The sequence below is a fragment of the Alligator mississippiensis genome, chromosome 1 (assembly GCF_030867095.1).
Source record: "Alligator mississippiensis isolate rAllMis1 chromosome 1, rAllMis1, whole genome shotgun sequence".
Taxonomy (NCBI): Eukaryota; Metazoa; Chordata; order Crocodylia; family Alligatoridae; genus Alligator; species Alligator mississippiensis.
The window spans coordinates 255,015,339-255,033,477 of record NC_081824.1 but is presented as its reverse complement, the minus strand read 5'-3'; the positions used below and the strand labels follow the sequence as shown (position 1 = coordinate 255,033,477).

The 18,139-nt window shown below is 40.9% G+C and overlaps 1 protein-coding gene across 2 annotated transcripts in view; it reads left to right on the top strand.

Annotated features, from left to right (window-relative positions):
• EPHA3 (EPH receptor A3) overlaps window positions 1–18,139 on the top strand; it is a 377,391-nt gene that overhangs the window by 338,378 nt on the left and 20,874 nt on the right. For both annotated transcript variants that reach the window (XM_019476436.2, XM_019476435.2), the window contains exon 15: window positions 1,108–1,301. In XM_019476436.2, the coding sequence (XP_019331981.1) occupies window positions 1,108–1,301 (194 nt within the window). The remainder of the gene's footprint in view (window positions 1–1,107; window positions 1,302–18,139) is intronic.

Below are 18,139 nucleotides of genomic sequence, written 5' to 3'. Positions count from 1 at the left end.
TGAAAAGGTCCAACCAGCTATATAATTACTGATGGAAAATATGTAGTAACTTTATAGCTGGTTTCTACCCAGCTTTAATTTGCATGTGTAGCCTGTGTCTCCATGCCTGGGAACCCCATCAGCTGACAGGGCGTCCAGTTGCAGGGGTGCTTCATGTACCCCCACAGCTGGCTGACCACTGCTGCTCAACCTCCCAGCTAAGGGGGTGCACCATGCATCCCTGCAGCTGGGAGACTGTAACAGCTGCACCCCCTGTCCAGCTGTACATGGGGCACCCCTAAAGCTGGCAGATCACAGCAGGTGGTCTCCTAGCCATGGGGGTGTATGAGGTATCCCCATAGCTGGGAGCCTCATCAGCTGAAGGGGCTTTCTTCTTGTTGGTGCAGAGGAAGCCTGGTGTTGGGCTCCCCCTTCCTTGGCAATAAGGCACGATGGGATCTGATTTGCAATCCCACAGTCATGCCTCCTGCCATCCTACACTTGTGGAGGAGCCCAGTAAGATCTATTACAATTTAATGACTATGTGCTGCCCCCTATCTATAGAATATCTTTGGGTAGGTAGGCAAGTTGCCCATGATTTCAGTGGAAGTTAGATGTGGATAGTATATGACATTAAAGATGCATAAATGATGAGGTTGATACCCTCTAAAGTATAAAGTATTGATCAGGCTTTTGGAATAAAATATCTAGTGGTTAGATATGGAGTGGCATTTCTTGTAATACTAAACATCGGATATTGGGAATGATCTGAATGTTTTTGGTTTTGTGTGTGTCAGAGGGATGAGGACATGGGCATAATAGAACTTACCATGTTAGTACCATTTAACATAGACTTCACTAACATAATCATGTCAGTTTTAGAGAAGCTTGTTGAAACTGCATCTTCCTCAAAGTCACATGCTGTATCTTAACTTTCCTATAGCTCTTTCTTTATGTCATTTATTATCTGATTTACTTTGTAGATAAATCAAGAGTGGTGCACTGCAAGACAATTAGAGAATGAACACATTTGTTTAAGCATTAAGTGTCCGTGCTAATGTATTTTGCAGAACTGATAAAACAAGTTAATTTAATCACCTTTTTTCCAAAACTTTTATCCTTGTGCAGGTAATTAAGGCTGTAGATGAAGGGTACCGTTTGCCACCTCCTATGGACTGCCCAGCTGCCTTGTATCAGCTGATGCTGGACTGTTGGCAAAAGGACAGAAACAACAGACCCAAGTTTGAGCAGATTGTCAGCATCCTGGATAAACTGATCCGTAATCCCAGCAGTCTGAAAATAATCACAAATGCAGCTGCAAGGTGACATATTCAATCTTACATTGCACATGCTGAAAATAAGTGTGTTTGCTTTCCCCACCTACAGTAATTAAAATATGTTTGCTTTGTCCACCCACGTCTTCAGTTTTAACCATAGCTATTTGCATTCTTGAAGTCTGGAGAAAGCTTTCTGCAAGAGATTTTTTTTCCTAATGCAAATATAGCAACTGTTTGGTTATGTGGTAAAACCCATATAGTTGTGTGCTGAGATTTGAAGACAAAGGGATTTAGCTAAATGAATATCTGAACTGCCAATTACCCTGTTTCTCACCCTGGTAGGGGCTGTGCTCCCTTACCACCCCTTCACTCTCTTTGATGTCCTCTGTCTTCAGAAACTTCTGGCTTTTCATCTAGGGTAGAATACTAGAGTATGTAGGTAGCCCTACTAAGTTGTATGCTTAAACTTATACATGCTTGCATACCTTTCTGAATTGTGGCCAGCAATGTCCCACTCTCATGCCTCAGTGTGGCAAATTATCTAAGGATGTGGTTAACTTATCTGAGTGTTCCTTCTGCCTTATAGCACATCCTTAAGCTTTTGTTAAATTCAGGGCCTTAATAATGACCTGAATTCCTATTCACAAATTGATATAAGGTGCCCAGTTGTTTTGTAAAGAGTCATTCATCACTTCCTTTATCCATAATACTTTGGGAGCATCAGTAATATCCAGATAATTAGGAGGGAATAGAAGGTGAAGAAGGCGTGAATGTCTGAGCAGATAATTGGGGCAGTTACATGGGAGTACTGGTGAGGAAGGGTGCAGATTAATAGGTCTATATTGCAAACAAAATGTTTGGCTTGTAATGGTCTCTAGGAATAAACCAAGTTTTAATGCCATTTTGAGAGGCATTTCTCTTCCCTGATTTCAAATGTAACTGTTAATGAATAGGAAAATAGCTTGGAGACCAAGGTCTCAGACCTGCAGAACAGGGACAGCATAGGCAGCAGCAGCAGCAGCAAAGCTACTTGTTCAGCCTTTCTAATATATTACAGCCAGACCCAAGGGAACTACCTCAGCAGGTAAAGGGCTCGACCAAGTATATTACTAAATGTCCTTTAAAAATGAATCTCATTGTTTAATCTTATTAAACTGTTGTTTTTAAAACATTGGCTCCCCCGTACCTGACCTTTACTAGATCCAAATTCTATCCCATTATAATGAACCAATAGAAAGTCATTAAAATGAAGGTGGGGTTTGAGCTGAGAAAACTTGCTATGTGCTTCAGCCAGTTATGGCCACGAACAAGCCTCATGGTTCTTCCAAGGGGGCTGCCATTCCCCTGGTAGAAACCAGAAACATACAACCATTCATTCATCTTCTCCAGGGGGAAGAACGCACCCTCAGGGAGAATGATCATCCCGGCATCAGAGCTTGCTTGTGAAAGTGAATCTTCTGCAAGAAAGAACATTTGTGCACTCTTCTTAGGAGGCAAGTGGGGCAAAGCCCCACATCCATTTCTTGGACTGAGGGTCCTCAGTAGGTTTCCCCAGTCTGAGGGGACAGTCCCCTGGATTGTTCTGGGATGGAAGTGGAGCAGCTGCTCCACGGCCCCCCTCCCCCTGCCTGCTCCCTAGACCCTAGTCTAGGAAGCAGGTGGGGTGTGTGTTGCCTGCTGCTCCCTCACTCTGCTCAGACCAGAGGAGCAGTCCATCCTTTTTCCCTGCCTAGTCCCCAGACTTGGGTCCCCGGTCTGTGAAACAGATGGGAGGATTTGACCTGTTGTTCCATTCCCCTCTGCTCCATTTTCTCCAGGCACTGGGAGGAGTGAAGCAGCTATTTCCTTCCTCCCAAACCAGGACTGCCACATGTTGTTTTCCATGCCTGGTGAAGAAATGGAAAGCAACAGAGATGGGGCAGCTGCCAACTGAATGCCTGTATACTCAGAAACGAATTTTCTCAAATGTAATTTCTCAGAAATTTCCCCTAGTGCAAATGAATGCCTGTTTAGGTGCAGACATAAACGTAACTCCTGGATCTAACTCATGGTGATTCATAGAAAGCACCATGAGTTATACCAATCATCCTAACCCAACAGACTTCAGCTGTTGGATCGAGAGGGTGGAGGATCAGCTTCAATTTGGAGCCAATTCAGGGAGAGAGACTGTCTGTGCAGCTTCTCCTGCTAGCCCTGCCCCCCCCCTCTCAGCTCCACTGCTGTCTCTGGATTGTAGAGGGAGAAGGAAGGAGAGGGAGGTCTCTCACCTGCTCCTCCCACTCCATGGGGGCTGGGGAAACCCCCAAAACAGCCGTTCCTCCCCTGCCTTCTCCCCCTCCCATCCAGAGAGAGCTGCCAGAAATTAATGAATGCACTCTGCTTTGCAGTGTCTTCATTTGAACCCTCATACAATGAGGGTTAATCTGTCATGCTATCAGAGCACTCTGCAGCCATGCTTTTCTGTTTTGGCATGACTTTAGAGCACTTTCAAGGGGCCGGTCATGCCACAAATGTCATTTCTGTCTGTGTCCTTCATGGCCTATGTTGACCTGGCTCTTTTGTCCCTGATCTTTCAAGCTTGTGTTGTTTCCAACTTGCTCGTCCAATTACCTCCTACTGTCACTCTGGAGGTAGCCACCCCTTGTTATTGTTAACCCTTTATGTTATTAAAAATATATAATGAGGGATAATATCATACATAATAATTTTAATACTTATTTGGAAATATGCAACAAACTAAAATAAAAGCATTTACTAGAGTAGTCATACCCTTTTAAATGTCACTTGGCTGTTTTAAAGGAAACTAGGTTTTAGCATTTGCTTGCCCAGTTAAATGAATATGTTCTAAATGTACTTGGCCCCATTTTGGTAAAGGACACAAACATGTTTAATATCAAGCTTAAATAAGGGCTTAGAAACCAGTTCCATTTTTTCATACTTGTTTCACATTTAAAACTAAACAAAATACACATTAGCTTCAAGCCTGTGATAAGAAACCCATGTACATCATTCCTCTATGACTTCTGTATTTCAAAGTGTTCAGAAACCAATTGCTGTATTCCAAAATGTTCTGAAACCAGTTCAAGGATGAGCTGCATCTATGATCTCTATTTCATGGTATGTCTACATGGCAATCCAAAAGTGGAGTTGCAGCTTGTGTAGAGATGAACCAGCTAGCTGAAGTACTGATACTAGTATAGACAGAGCAACAGTGGTCCTAGACAGATTTTTTTAGCGTGCATTAAGATTTGTGCTGCCCTGGACAAGGTACTATCCATGCTTCAATCAGCCAGTCTTAAGCCACCTCAGTATGTCTACATAAGCTGCAGTTGCTCCTCTGAGTCTTGTGTGGATATATAATCTATATCTCTCCATGATCAATTTTTTCCAAATTACAAGCCTCTGGTGGTATCTCTAATAAAGTGGAAACCTGCTTTTTACCTCACACTAGACCTAGGTGACCAGTCTAAAACATCAGCTTTTTACCAAGTGTATTTACTTTAGACAGCCTAATAGGGTTTGGGTCTTGCTATATAATTCTCTTTGGGAGTTCATGACTAGGGACTTACTCAAATTGCAATTGCACAGATTTCACAGAAATCATGAAACCAAGTGATCTTCACAAAATTTGTGGGAAAAATAAAACAACAAAAAAATTACTAAAAATAAAATGCAGGCTCCCCTGTGGGAACCAGCAATCCTCCTGGCCATGCAGCCCACCACAAAGAGGGCTCCTGGCATGAAGGCCGGCCAGCACACAAGATAGCTGCTGCCCCCACCCCTTGCTACCAATTAGCTGAGATGGCTGCATGCCATGTGGCCCCACTCCTCTCCACCAATCAGCAGCAAGAGGTGGCAGTCCTCTCCATCAGTAGGGCCACCAGGGGTCTTCAACCAATCAGAGGCTTGTGAGGGGGCACCACACTAAGCCCATGAAAATGGGGGCCAGCCCCATAATCTGCCCAAGAAATCAGCTGGCCACCTCCTGGAGTTGGGTAGACCCCTGCTCACGACCAATTAGAAATTGCAGTGATGAAGGGCAAGTCCTTCAAGAAGAAGCACAATGTGCTCTTTGAAAGTTAACAAGCAGAGGCATACAACTAAAGGAGTTTTAGTAATAGTTAAAATTATTTTCATTGTGTGTCATCTAAATGTTATCATTGTATCACCTGTACAAGTGAAGACTTTGTCCCTTTTGTCATTTATTTTATAGAAAAGTCACTACTTCTATACCAAAGTTTAACTTGAATCTGTCTTCAGACCCTGTCTCTCACTAAACTCTCTGCTTAGTCCTAAATGGTACCTATACGTATGGTGGACCTCTACTCCACTACATGCTAATTAAAGTGCCCCCATGAGCTAATTAGAATGTGTCAGAGCAGACTCAATTAACTGAGTCTGCTGGAGTATGCTAATTAGTGCAGTCCAGCAGCTTCCATATCACATGTATTCAGTGTCCCTGTTTCAAAATGGTGGCAGGGGTGCTTTAACTAAAGCTTGTCAAACAAGCTTTAAAGCACCCCCGCTGCCATTTTGCAGTGTGGGATGCTGAATACATGTGCTGGTGCTGGTGCTTTAATTAAAGTGGCTCTCAGAGCTACTCTAATTAAAGCCCCTTCCTCTCCTCCACCCCCCTCATCCCAGAGCATATATATAGAAGCCCTTGATTACCAGCAGATGCTTAGTGCTTTGAAGGATTAGTTCTTGTTTCTGTTACTCTATGGTAGTCAACACTTGCCAGAATTTGCCTCTGGTGATAATAAAACCCCCAACATAAAGCATGGAAACACAGATTTCATAAAAACAATCCAAGTAACCCCCATATTCACCATACTAATATACTTACAAATTTTACTTGATTATCCATCAGCACAGGAGGAAGAGAAGTTTGCAATCAGAGTGAAGCATTATGGAGCAAATTATGCCTCCCTGGGACTGAGTGGAGGAGTCCTCCCACAAGCTACTATAATGGTGCCCTTTGAGGATACTATAGTTTTCACTGCCCATATGCTCTCAAGCATATCGTTATGGATCCCTTAACTCCCTCCTTTGTCATTCATTTTCATCTAGCTTCCAAACCCCAGTTGTTGAAAGCATGCTTAGAACTTCCCCATGACACATGCACACAAGTGGTCAAAACTAATTAATCAGGGAAATTTTTCAGCCAGATGACATCTCTCAAATGAGGTATATAAGACATGTATTTCTTTGATAGTTTTTATCCTCAACTGCTTAAACCTGGTAATCAGCTGGTATTTACTTAAAGCAGTAATTTTGTTATAGTACCCAAACAAAATGCATGCTACTGCAATTGTAAAATATAACTAGCGCTCATCTTGCATTCCTTTCCTTCTTGTATGAAGCCTCACTTCAGCAAACCACTTAAATGATTCCAATTTAATATGTGTGCACAAGTGCTTTGCTGAACTCGGGGCATGCTAAATTCATGCAGTTCGTTTTATACTAAATCGTTGTAGAAATTCGGGAGAAGGGGTATAAAATGAATGCATTCTTCAATTATTTATTTCCTTTTCATTTTTCCATTCCTCCCATGAACTGTAGGATTCCTTGATACCTGCCAGGGTGTTTTTAGTCACAGCTGCTTCAATTTTTTTATTAAATTAAGCAAAAAATAAATGTTTTAAGATATGTCTTCTGAAGGACCTGGACTCTAAATTCTACAAACACTTCCTTTTCCTGGTATTTCTGCTGCTGTAAAACACAGCAACATTTGCTAGCAATTTTTTTTTAGTCGGTTGCGGGGTTTTTCAGTTAATCTCTGTACTTCAATTTTGTAGTCTATATAAGGTCTCTTTTACTAGGCTATATGAGCTCAGGTGTTTGTAACCTTTATGCCTCCTTGAATAGGTGTATAACTCTGTAAAGTGATGTTGAAATTGGGTACGGTACAAGTTAGTAAAGCATAGCATAACCTCCTCATATTTTCTTTTGATTTGTGACCTGCTGTTCTCTCCTGGTATCTGAGCATTATGTTGGATTTCATAATTGAATCTCTGAGTTGTTTGGCTATTTTTAGAATGGAAGTTATTTTATAGCTCTCCTCGTCCCATTATTTTTATACATGGGCTTATTATTTTTTAGTCCACTGTGTATTACTTCATGTTTGTGAATGTTTCACTGAGTTACAGAGCATATAGTAAACTTTCCAAACTTTAATGAGTGACCCAGAAATTCTTCATAAAATGTTGGTGTAGCTATAATCTAAAAAGATTTCTTGGTTCTTGTTTCATTTTTGACAAAATGTAGGAACCAAAATCCATATAACTGAAAATATTTCTCAAGCAATCAAAATCTAAAAAACTCCTGCCACCTAATTTTTTTTATAAAAAATTAAATCTAATTAGAAATTTATGTTGTTCTTCAAGGTGCATTGACCCAATTTTATTGTGGCTAGATTTCAAGCAAACATTTTTTCTATTGCAAATGCAATTTCTAAAACTTTGTATTATCATCACAGGCATCAACACTTTATTTTTCTCACCCCCTCCCCCCGCCCCACCTCACTCACACACACACACACACACACACACACACACACTTTAAAATACAAACATATATTTAAAATATAGTAGAAGTACTGCATTAACCCGAAATGGGTAACGTTAATTGAAAGTAGTGTGGTCTCAATATTACAAAATAGTGCACTTGGAGTTGAGTGATATGAGTATTATTTCCTCTAATTTATGCAGTAGTTAGGGCCAAAATTACTTATCTCTGTGCTTCACCCCTTTTCTGTAAAAAAAAAAAAAAAAAAAAAAAAAAAAAAAAAAAAAAAAAACTCCCCAAAACATAAATATTAAAAAATGTATAGAAACTTGGAAAACCATAATTCTTTTTAATTCCTGATATTAAAATTTTGAAACTGTAAAATTCAAACATTTTGAAAGTTGCAGAACTTCACAAAATTGGTAGGGTATTCCACCAAAAAAATCATTGACGTATTTCCTTTTTTATTCTGTTGCTTTGAATTTTTTCATTAGAAATGTTTTTCTCATCCTATCCAACTTCTTGATAAATTGAAAGCACTTTGTAATTTCCAGGGTATACCATCAACAGGGAGAAGTGAAAAATGAACATAGTGGAGGCAAGAAAGAAAGCACTGAAAAAATGAGTATATTTGCTCTGAATCTCTTGTACCCACAAACTAAGTGCAAAGATATAATTTTACATCTGTAAATATAATTTGGTGTACACTGTTTCTTGTAGAAGGATAAATGTACTTGCTTGCTACTTTGTGTTTCACATGTTACACCAAGTAGCAGAAAAAGGATAGTCTTTCTTGTAAAGAAATTATAGTACTGTGAGTTGCTTGATCTTCATGGCTGCCAATGTTGTTTATGTAGTATGTGCTTCATTGAAAATTGCCACAGTTTTATTCAAAATTTGTGGAGGGATTGAGATTTTTATTAATTAGACACAGAAACTGTAATATCTGTATGCTCCCATTTAAAACTAGCCAAAGGACCTTTTGAGTAAAAATCATTACCAGCTTACCAGCTCTTATTTTAGTAGTTTTCTGATATTAACTTGTGACTTCAGTCCAGCTCATAGTGAAACCATAACAGTAATTAGTAGACCTGATTTACCAGTCTTCCATTTGGAAATGAAGTGCCTTCCAAAGCAAAACACTTTGAGAAATTATATCTATTCTGTTTCAGATAGAAATGGGGGAAAGTTCAAACAGCTCCAGAACATCCAATTTGACATGTTTCAAGACACAATTTACAATGGACAAATTTATTTTTTATATTTGATTTCAAATATGTATTTTGTATTACATACTGAATAACATTTTTAAAGTCAAAATCAAATAGAAGCACTTTGGTTAAGGTGAAAATTGCTTTATGGAACCTACTTTCATGGAGAATTTTGAAAGGTTCAGATTAGTCACAAGAAACAACCAACATGCATTTTGTGATCTGTAAATTCTGTACAAAACTGAACTGCTCTCCATCAAGTTCTAGTAATTTACAGGCCACCACCATAAATTTCCAGGAAAGGGGCCAAAAAGTAAATGGCTAGAATGGAGATTGAACTTGTCGAGAACAAAAGTTGAGGCTTATTTGTGTAGCAGCATGTGGAAGATTTTATACTGCAACTGCCTGTGATATAGGAACTGGATAAATAGATTACCTCAGTAAGAGAGAGATGGTGCCATTTGTGGGATGAGCAACAAGACCAGGAGGCAATAGCTTTTCAGTGATGACCCTGACTCTTACATAAAGGTCCTCCTCCAATTTTGGGTAGATGTGAGAGTTCTACCTGTAAAACACAAGTACCTCATACTTGTCTCAGTGGTGGCTTAATAAGTTAGCATTTGCAAGTTGTTTTGAAGATGAGACGTGTCATATGCAGGCTAAATAGCTACTAGGATTCATTTTCTAGTTCTGCAAATATAGCCCTTTTCACAGCATTACATTCATAACAAAAAGAATTGCTAGAAGTTTTTTCTATAAAGCCAGTCAGCTTTAGTAAAACCATTTGGTTTTATAAATGGATACCAAACTGAGGATGACTTTTTCTCTTGCCTTGTAGATTTCTCCCACTCTACCACTCCTCCTTATTACATCAGCAAAAGTTTCTAACTCACAGTCACTTCTTGCCATAAGGATTTTTTTACAGGAAAAAAAGAAAGAGAAACTAAGTTCCTGCTTCCAGAATCTTATGAAATAATACTTTATTTTTGTTCTTCTAAGCAATTATAGAATCATAGAAAAATTAGGGTTGGAAGGGACCTTAGAAGGTCATCTAGTCCAACCCCCTGCTCAAAGCAGGTCCAGCCCCAACTAGATCATCCCAGCGGAAGCTTTGTGTAGCTGGGTCTTAAAAACTTCAAAGGATAGAGCTTCCACCACCTCTCTAGGTAACCTATTCCAGTGTTTTACTACCCTCCTAGTGAAATTTTTTTTTCCTAATATCTAACCTAAATTTCTGTTGTTGCACCTTGAGACCGTTGCTCCTTGTTCTGTCATCTGCCACCACTGGGAACAGTCTAACTCCATCTTCTTTTGACCCCACCCCCTTCAGGTAGTTGAAGGCTGCTGTTAAATTCCCTCTCAGTCTCCTCTTCTCTAAACTAAATAATCCCAGTTCCCACAGTCTTTCCTCATAAGTCATGTCCTCCAGCCCCCTCACCATTTTTGTTGCCCTCTGCTGGACTCTCTCCAATTTGTCCACATCCTTTCCGGGGGGGGGAGGGGACGCATCCTGATCCTTCCAGTAGTCTGTCCTTGCTACAGTAAGCAACTGAACGTGTTTTAAAACAGGAGAACTAACATAGTCAGTGTTTATTTTCAGTTTATTAATGGCTTTCTGAAAAGTCATGCAACTAAGAAAGCAGCTTCTAAGACAGAAAACAGATTATCTTATGATAATACTTATCCATTTAAAAAGACATTTAAAATTATATTCCTCTCCACCCCACTAAACACAGACCACTATCCTAGTTAACTAATCCAGTTCTTATTTGGTAGAACATTAATAACATTTTGATCTAAATCCCATTCTTGAGAATACAGGCATAAATCCATAGAAACTCGATGAGATGAATTTAATCTTCATATGTAATAATGGATATGGGAGCAGAACCTCGCCTCTTATATGCATTCCTCTATGCAGTGAAGATTAGGGTACAAAATAATTCAGAATATTAGTCGCTTACATTGTAAAGGGGGAACTTTGTACCTGTCATCCCATAATTACATTGATTTCAGTAGGACTCCTGCAAGAAAAGAATCTGCCAACAAATTGTATTTGGGCCAGAATTTGTACAATTCATACTACTATACAGATTTCAGTATAAATCAGTTAAGTTGCTGACTTTGGTCTTGTGACAAAGGCTGAGCAGTGCACATCTTATTATTTAATTTAAAATAAGCTCTTTTTTTTTAATATGGCTTTAACCCCTAACCCAATATTATTATTATTACTATTATTTTTTAAATTTGTAAACATGACCCTATCTCCAAAATACGTTGTGGAATTCCAAATAAGTTTGTGTCTTTTTAGTCTGGTAGTTCTCTGTTTAAAATGTTATACCAGCTGCTAGAAAAGTATCCTTTTGAAATCTGCACGTGTTAGTATGGTCTGTTAGAACAACAAAAAAAGTAAAAAATGAACTTATTTTCAGGAAAAATATGCTTTGATCCAGCTTAATAAAATCCAGCTTACAAGTTCAAGGGGTTGGAAACAATTCTCTCCATGATGAAACTGAGAATCTAGTTGGAAAGTTATGTAAATAACTCATAATGTGTACTTTTTCAGATAGAAAACTGTGATTTTTAGACTGCAATATTTTCAAGATTAATTTCTTTGAATAACTTCAGCTCTGTAAATTGTTTGCAAGCATCTTAATGCAGTTGTTTGGTACTGACATGCACTGATTTCTAGACTTCTTGGTCTCATAGTATCATTTCAGTTCTGTTGTTTAAGCATAACCAATGAAATATCAAGTCCCCAAAGCAGTTACTCACATTTTCAAATTCAAAGTTACCTTCCCACAAATAACAGTAGCAAAACTTGGAGGGGAGGGGAACTTCGGGGGCGGAAGCAATGACCAAGACACCAGCCCCAGGCATTAATTCAGAGGAGAGTGCTAGAATGGCATTCTCAGGGAGCTTGCACCACTGCCATAGCCCATGTTGGGGGAGGTTGTGCTGAGGCAGCAGCAGCCCATGCCACCACAACCTGCTTAAGAAAATAAGACCTCTCTGTCCCCCCCTTGCCACCTCAGACACCAAAATTGAAGTTACTCCTTTGACAAATACTATCTAGAATTAATTGAAAATGTGATTATTCTGTGTAAACACAGAAGTGACATTTGTCGCATGATCTTCCCCTTGAAAGTGCTCTACAGCCATGCCCTGACAGAAGTGCATGGCTGCAGAGTGCTTTAAAAGTGACCAATTGCATGCTATATTAACCCTCATTTAATGAGGGTTCAAATGAAGGCTCTCCAAAGCTGAGCACCTTTATTAACTCCTGTTTCTCCATGTGTGAGAGCAGGACTGGGCTGATCCCCAAGGTTGGGGGTTCCAATCCAGCTGCTCCCCCCTACCCCTCCAGTGCAGGCTGGAACTTGGAGCTCCCTCCCCTTCCCAATCCCCTCTCCTATCTTGCAGGCAGCACTGGAGCTAGGAGGGGGTGGGGCAGGACAGGGCTGGGCTGGGAGAGAGAGGCTGCAGACATGTAGCCTCTCTCCCCTGGATCAGCTCCAAAATGTAGCTCAATTCCACCTCCCCCCCACCCGACCCCCAACCAAATGATGAACCACAAATAACCTATTGCCAGGCAACTATAGGCCAGTCAGTCTCACCTCCATCCTTGGCAAAGTCTTTGAAAAAATTATCAAGGCTCACATTTGCGAGAGCCTGGCAGGACAAATTATGCTGAGGGGAAACCAGCACGGGTTCGTGGCAGGCAGATCGTGCCTGACCAATCTAGTCTCTTTTTATGACCAGGTTACGAAACGCCTGGACACAGGAGGAGGGGTGGATGTCGTATACTTAGACTTCAGGAAGGCCTTCGATACGGTATCCCACCCCATACTGGTGAACAAGTTAAGAGGCTGTGACTTGGATAACTACACGGTCCGGTGGGTGGCGAATTGGCTAGAGGGTCGCACCCAGAGAGTCGTGGTAGATGGGTTGGTTTTGACCTGGAAGGGTGTGGGCAGTGGGGTCCTGCAGGGCTCAGTCCTTGGACCGATACTCTTTAATGTCTTCATCAGTGACTTGGACGAGGGAGTGAAATGTACTCTGTCCAAGTTTGCAGATGACACAAAGCTATGGGGAGATGTTCTCTGCCCTCTGGCATGTCCACAGCTGCAAGCAGACCTGGACAGGTTGGACAAGTGGGCAGAAAACAACAGGATGCAGTTCAACAAGGAGAAATGCAAAGTGCTGCACCTAGGGAGGAAAAATGTCCAGCACACCTACAGCCTAGGAAATGACCTGCTGGGTGGCACGGAAGTGGAAAGGGATCTTGGAGTCCTAGTGGACTCCAAGATGAACATGAGTCGGCTGTGTGACGAAGCCATCAAAAAAGCTAATGGCACTTTATCGTGCATCAGCAGATGCATGATGAATAGGTCCAAGGAGGTGATACTTCCCCTCTATCGGGCGCTGGTCAGACCACAGTTGGAGTACTGCGTGCAATTCTGGGCGCCACGCTTCAAGAAGGATGCGGATAACCTGGAGAGGGTCCAGAGAAGGGCAACTCGTATGGTTAAGGGCCTACAGACCAAGCCCTATGAGGAGAGACTAGAGAAACTGGACCTCTTCAGCCTCCGCAAGAGAAGGTTGAGAGGCGACCTTGTGGCTGCCTATAAGTTCATCATGGGGGCACAGAAGGGAATTGGTGAGGTTTTATTCACCAAGGCGCCCCCGGGGGTTACAAGAAATAATGGCTACAAGCTAGCAGAGAGCAGATTTAGATTGGACATTAGGAAGAACTTCTTCACAGTTCGAGTGGCCAAGGTCTGGAACGGGCTCCCAAGGGAGGTGGTGCTCTCCCCTACCCTGGGGGTCTTCAAGAGGAGGTTAGATGAGCATCTAGCTGGGGTCATCTAGACCCAGCACTCTTTCCTGCTTATGCAGGGGGTCGGACTCAATGATCTATTGAGGTCCCTTCCGATCCTAACATCTATGAATCTATGAGTCTGTTGTCTGTTAGGCTGGGGGTGAGGGGAGTCACTGTAACTCATAGTGCTTTTTGCGAAGTGCCATGAGTTCAGTGGGGAGCCACAAGTCTGTCAGCATCCTATAGCTTACTGAAACCTAACTTAAATGAAACAGTGAACAAGTTAAAGTAAAAATTCAAGAGAATATTCAAGAACAATATATTTTTATCTTTCACCCATTTTTGGTTGTCAAACAGCTTTGTAATACATCTGCTATTTGTAGTGCTGGAATAGCTTGCTGAAGCTCTGCCTTATTTATGACCATTGCAGAATGATTAGGAGTCTTGAAACCCAGTCTAAAATGCTCTAAATAATAGTTACTTGCTTCTCATCAGAGGGATTTTTAAACGGATGGGTTTTGTAATAAAGCTCCAAACTGACTCGAAGCATTTCAGCCAGTGCCAATTATACTGTTGTGTTTCCTCATTATATGCTTGTCTTGGTACACATCACAGTTTCTTAGTTTGGCAGAATACCATGCAATGAGAGCATAAGTGTGAGTTTATGTCCTCATTCAGAAGCTGCTAAAAATGTAATCCATATCTTGGTACAGACCATCTGGTATAAAAGGCTCCACGTAACAGATGCTTAGTATTTTACCTCCTTGTTAAGTTTTGTTATTCTGTTCAAATATCACCCGGGGGCGGGGATCTTAATCGCTAATGAAACAGGCAATGGTAAAAGATATGCTCTCCTATTGAAACATCTGCAGTTAAGGAGTGAGACAAAAATGAGTGCTGGCCAGTTTAGCTAGTCAGGATTAACTCTCTTCTATGAAGTTTGTAGACACATCATGCCAGTAGTGTAATAAGTATTGGGTGACTGGGGCAGCAGCCCTTGTTGCCTACTAAGAAAGGGCCCAAAAGCAGCACTTCTTCTTATAGCTTCTTATAGCTGCCCTGGCAACTACTGCTACTTGCACCCAAGGTGCATACCCTTGCTGTTACACCTCCTGGTGATGCATTTACTTCAGCACATTCCCAACTTAGTCTACAGCAAAAGTACAGCAGACACATGGCAATAAGCTTTTACTCCAGAGGAACTGTTGTTCTCCTTTGTAAAATCACTTCTGAAAAGTGAAAGTAAATTCAGAGAAAATTAGTCTGGTGTACATGGGGTGTGCCACTCTTCCTTCCACTTTGGGGTAGCCATGTACTTAATATAAATGAACGCCCCCACACACCTTGTGGCCTGGCTGTGTAATAGTGCCTGCTTCAGGCAGGCAGCTTGGGAAAACTGGTCGTGTCCACTCCTTACTATAGAGTAAATTTATAACAGTAAAATCTGGGATAAATTTATCTAGAGCAATGTGTTGTATGTCTGCATCCTTAGACAAATAAAAGAACCCCTTGCCCTGGTACTCTTTACAACAGTCATGGGGGCCAAACCTGATAAAAATAGAAATAACCCCTTTTTCTATGGAAATGCAAAATAATTAGGACTTATGGTTAATGTATAATTAATACAACATATTCTACTATTGGTACTTTGGATTTGGCTGTGGTGATAAGACTCAAAGAATAAATAGATTTCAGATTGATTTATACAGTTTAGAATTATCCACAGTAGCCCAGAAACAGATCAGAACATGACCTTGTTTTCATTGCCTGTGTTTACTGTGATTCTAAAGGGTATATTCTATTCTCAACAAAATGTTCAGGGCCTTAATGGTGTAGCCCTCATTAGTGTTAATGGGAATTCTAAGCTGGAAGTTCTGGAAAGCAAACTGTGCAGGGCTCTCATCCTCTGTAGCAAGCATTAAGCCTGTACAAATTCACAGTACAGCCAAATGTGATGCCTCTACAAGGCAAGTTACATGCACAAAAAAGAAGAGACAAGGAGGCAGCATACCATTTTGAAAGCTCTCTAAAAGCTTTTTTTTTTCCTTAAATCTTTTTAAACAGTTATAGATTATTTTAGCAATCGTGGCTGGCTGATAATAATGGGATCTCTCTCAGCCAGTCCTGAATCCCCAGGAATTTTATTTTTTTTTGCACTGGGACTGTTGTTACAAAACAAATTGAAGCTATATTTCTGCAACACAGCAGTAACTTTTACCTGCAACACCACTCTCACTTTTAAGCTGTTTTGGTCCTGCTGGGAAAGAGAATGTTAGTTTTGTTGTTAAAAAAAGCATGTGGCTCATTACGTTAGTTCGAATATGGTGGAGCATGGAAGTGGCTCCTTGAGAGAAGAACTGATGTGTGTGGTGACTGACTCTGAGAGAGGAACTTTAGAAGTTGGATGAGAAGATTCTGTGTTAATAAAGCCACTCAGAGGGTGAGTACACATAGGTTATGGAGCATGTCTTCAGAATAAGTTGGAAAGATTTATGTTGTCAATACATTAAGAAAAACACTCTTAAAATAGATCTATAAAGTAAGTATGTTTGAAAAAAAGCTATTTAAAATTAGGGTCATATCATAGAAAATGACAGTTGGAAAGGACCTCAGCAGGTCATCTAGTCCAACCCCCTGCTCAAAGTGGGACCATTCCCAACTAGACCATCCCAGGCAAAACTTTGTCTAGGCAGGTCTTTAAAACCTCCAAGGATGGAGAGTCTACCACCTCTCTGGGTAACCTGTTCAGGTGCTTACTACCTTTCTACTGAGAATTTTTTTTCTAATAGCTAACCTAAACTTTCCTTGCCACAACTAGATACGATTGCTCCTTGTTCTGTCATCTGTCACCACTGAGAAGAGTCTAGCTCCATCCGCTTTCAAACCCCACTTCAGGTAGTTGAAGGCTGCTATTAAATCCCCTCTCAGTCTCCTCTTCTCTAGACTAAACAAGCCCAGTTCTCTCAGTCTTTCCTCATAAGTCATGTCCCCCAGCACCCTCAGCATTTTTTTTGCCCTCTGCTGGACTCTCTTCAATTTGTCCACATCCTTTTTTGTAGTGGGGGGGGCCAAAATTGAACACAGTACTTCAGATGTGGCATCACTAGAGCTGATTAGAAGGGAATAATCAGCACCAGGAGGTCTTGATGCATGTCTTTATCACAACAGCAGCACACAAACAGAGACTGCTCCAGATGACGGTAAAACTTTTAAAGACCGTGCAATGCTAACAGTGCAGTTCAACTCCATCCTTATCCAGAAGGTACCAGATGATGATCTATAGATCTTTCCCATCACCTTTCAGCTGGTGGACATACGGATTTTGGGATATGTCCTTTAGTAGCCATTCACCCATTTGTGGGTGAAGAATTCCTAGACTACTTAATTCAGGTTTTTTCTTTTAGCAATAGAAGCAGAAATTACAGAGCAGTGTGCTCTGCTCACCTCCTAGGTTTCTTGGACATTTTGGTAGAAAATTATCACCAAGTTTTTTGAGCTCAGCTGCTGAATGAATAAGTGATGTATTTAACTAAGTAGAGTAATGAACCTGAAGTGAAGTGATGGACCTAATTATTTTAGAGCAGTTGTTGGATAAGGTGCAGGCTGTGATGCGTCTGCAGCACGTATGTCAGTTGGCAGCAGGCCACCTTTCCTAGAGCTGAATACATTGTCATGGTGGTAGATTTGGTGCTGACCTGAAGGCTGTGGGGCTGCAAAAAGAATTGCTCAGGTAGAAAATGGAGGTTCCTGGAAGACTCCACAGGAACTATGAAAATGCCTTTTGTACAGTCGCTAATGGAAAGCTGCTAGCACTTCCTGTATATTCTTTTACCTATGGGCAACAGAGATCTGACCAGTGAGGATGTGTGACCTAGCAAGATATATGAACCTGCTAAAGAGAAAACCAGAAGAGGACACTTGTCCAAACATTAGAGAGAAACCACTAGCTGCTCCTATAATCTGTTTTTTGTTTGTTTGTTTGTTGTGCTTTTTGTAATTGGGGAATCATATAAGGAGAAAAAAAGTGCCTGTCTTTATTTCTCAAACCCACTTTTGAACTCAGAGACAAAAAGTAGCAACAATATGGTTGACTCTCAAACTGAGCAAATATGATATGAAACCTGGGGGAAGCAAATATTCCAATCAGAGAGGTGAACTTTATTTTAAGAGCCAAATCACTAATTTTACCACAGGGACCGTATAAACCAGACATAAATAGCTGTAAGTGCAAAGAGTCTAGTCCTCAAGGACCAGGCATAATTAAAGTAAACACAGTGACTTAACATCTCCTCGGTATGTCATTTATTTACTAAGCTCCTGTCGGGAAGCACGCACACTCATGA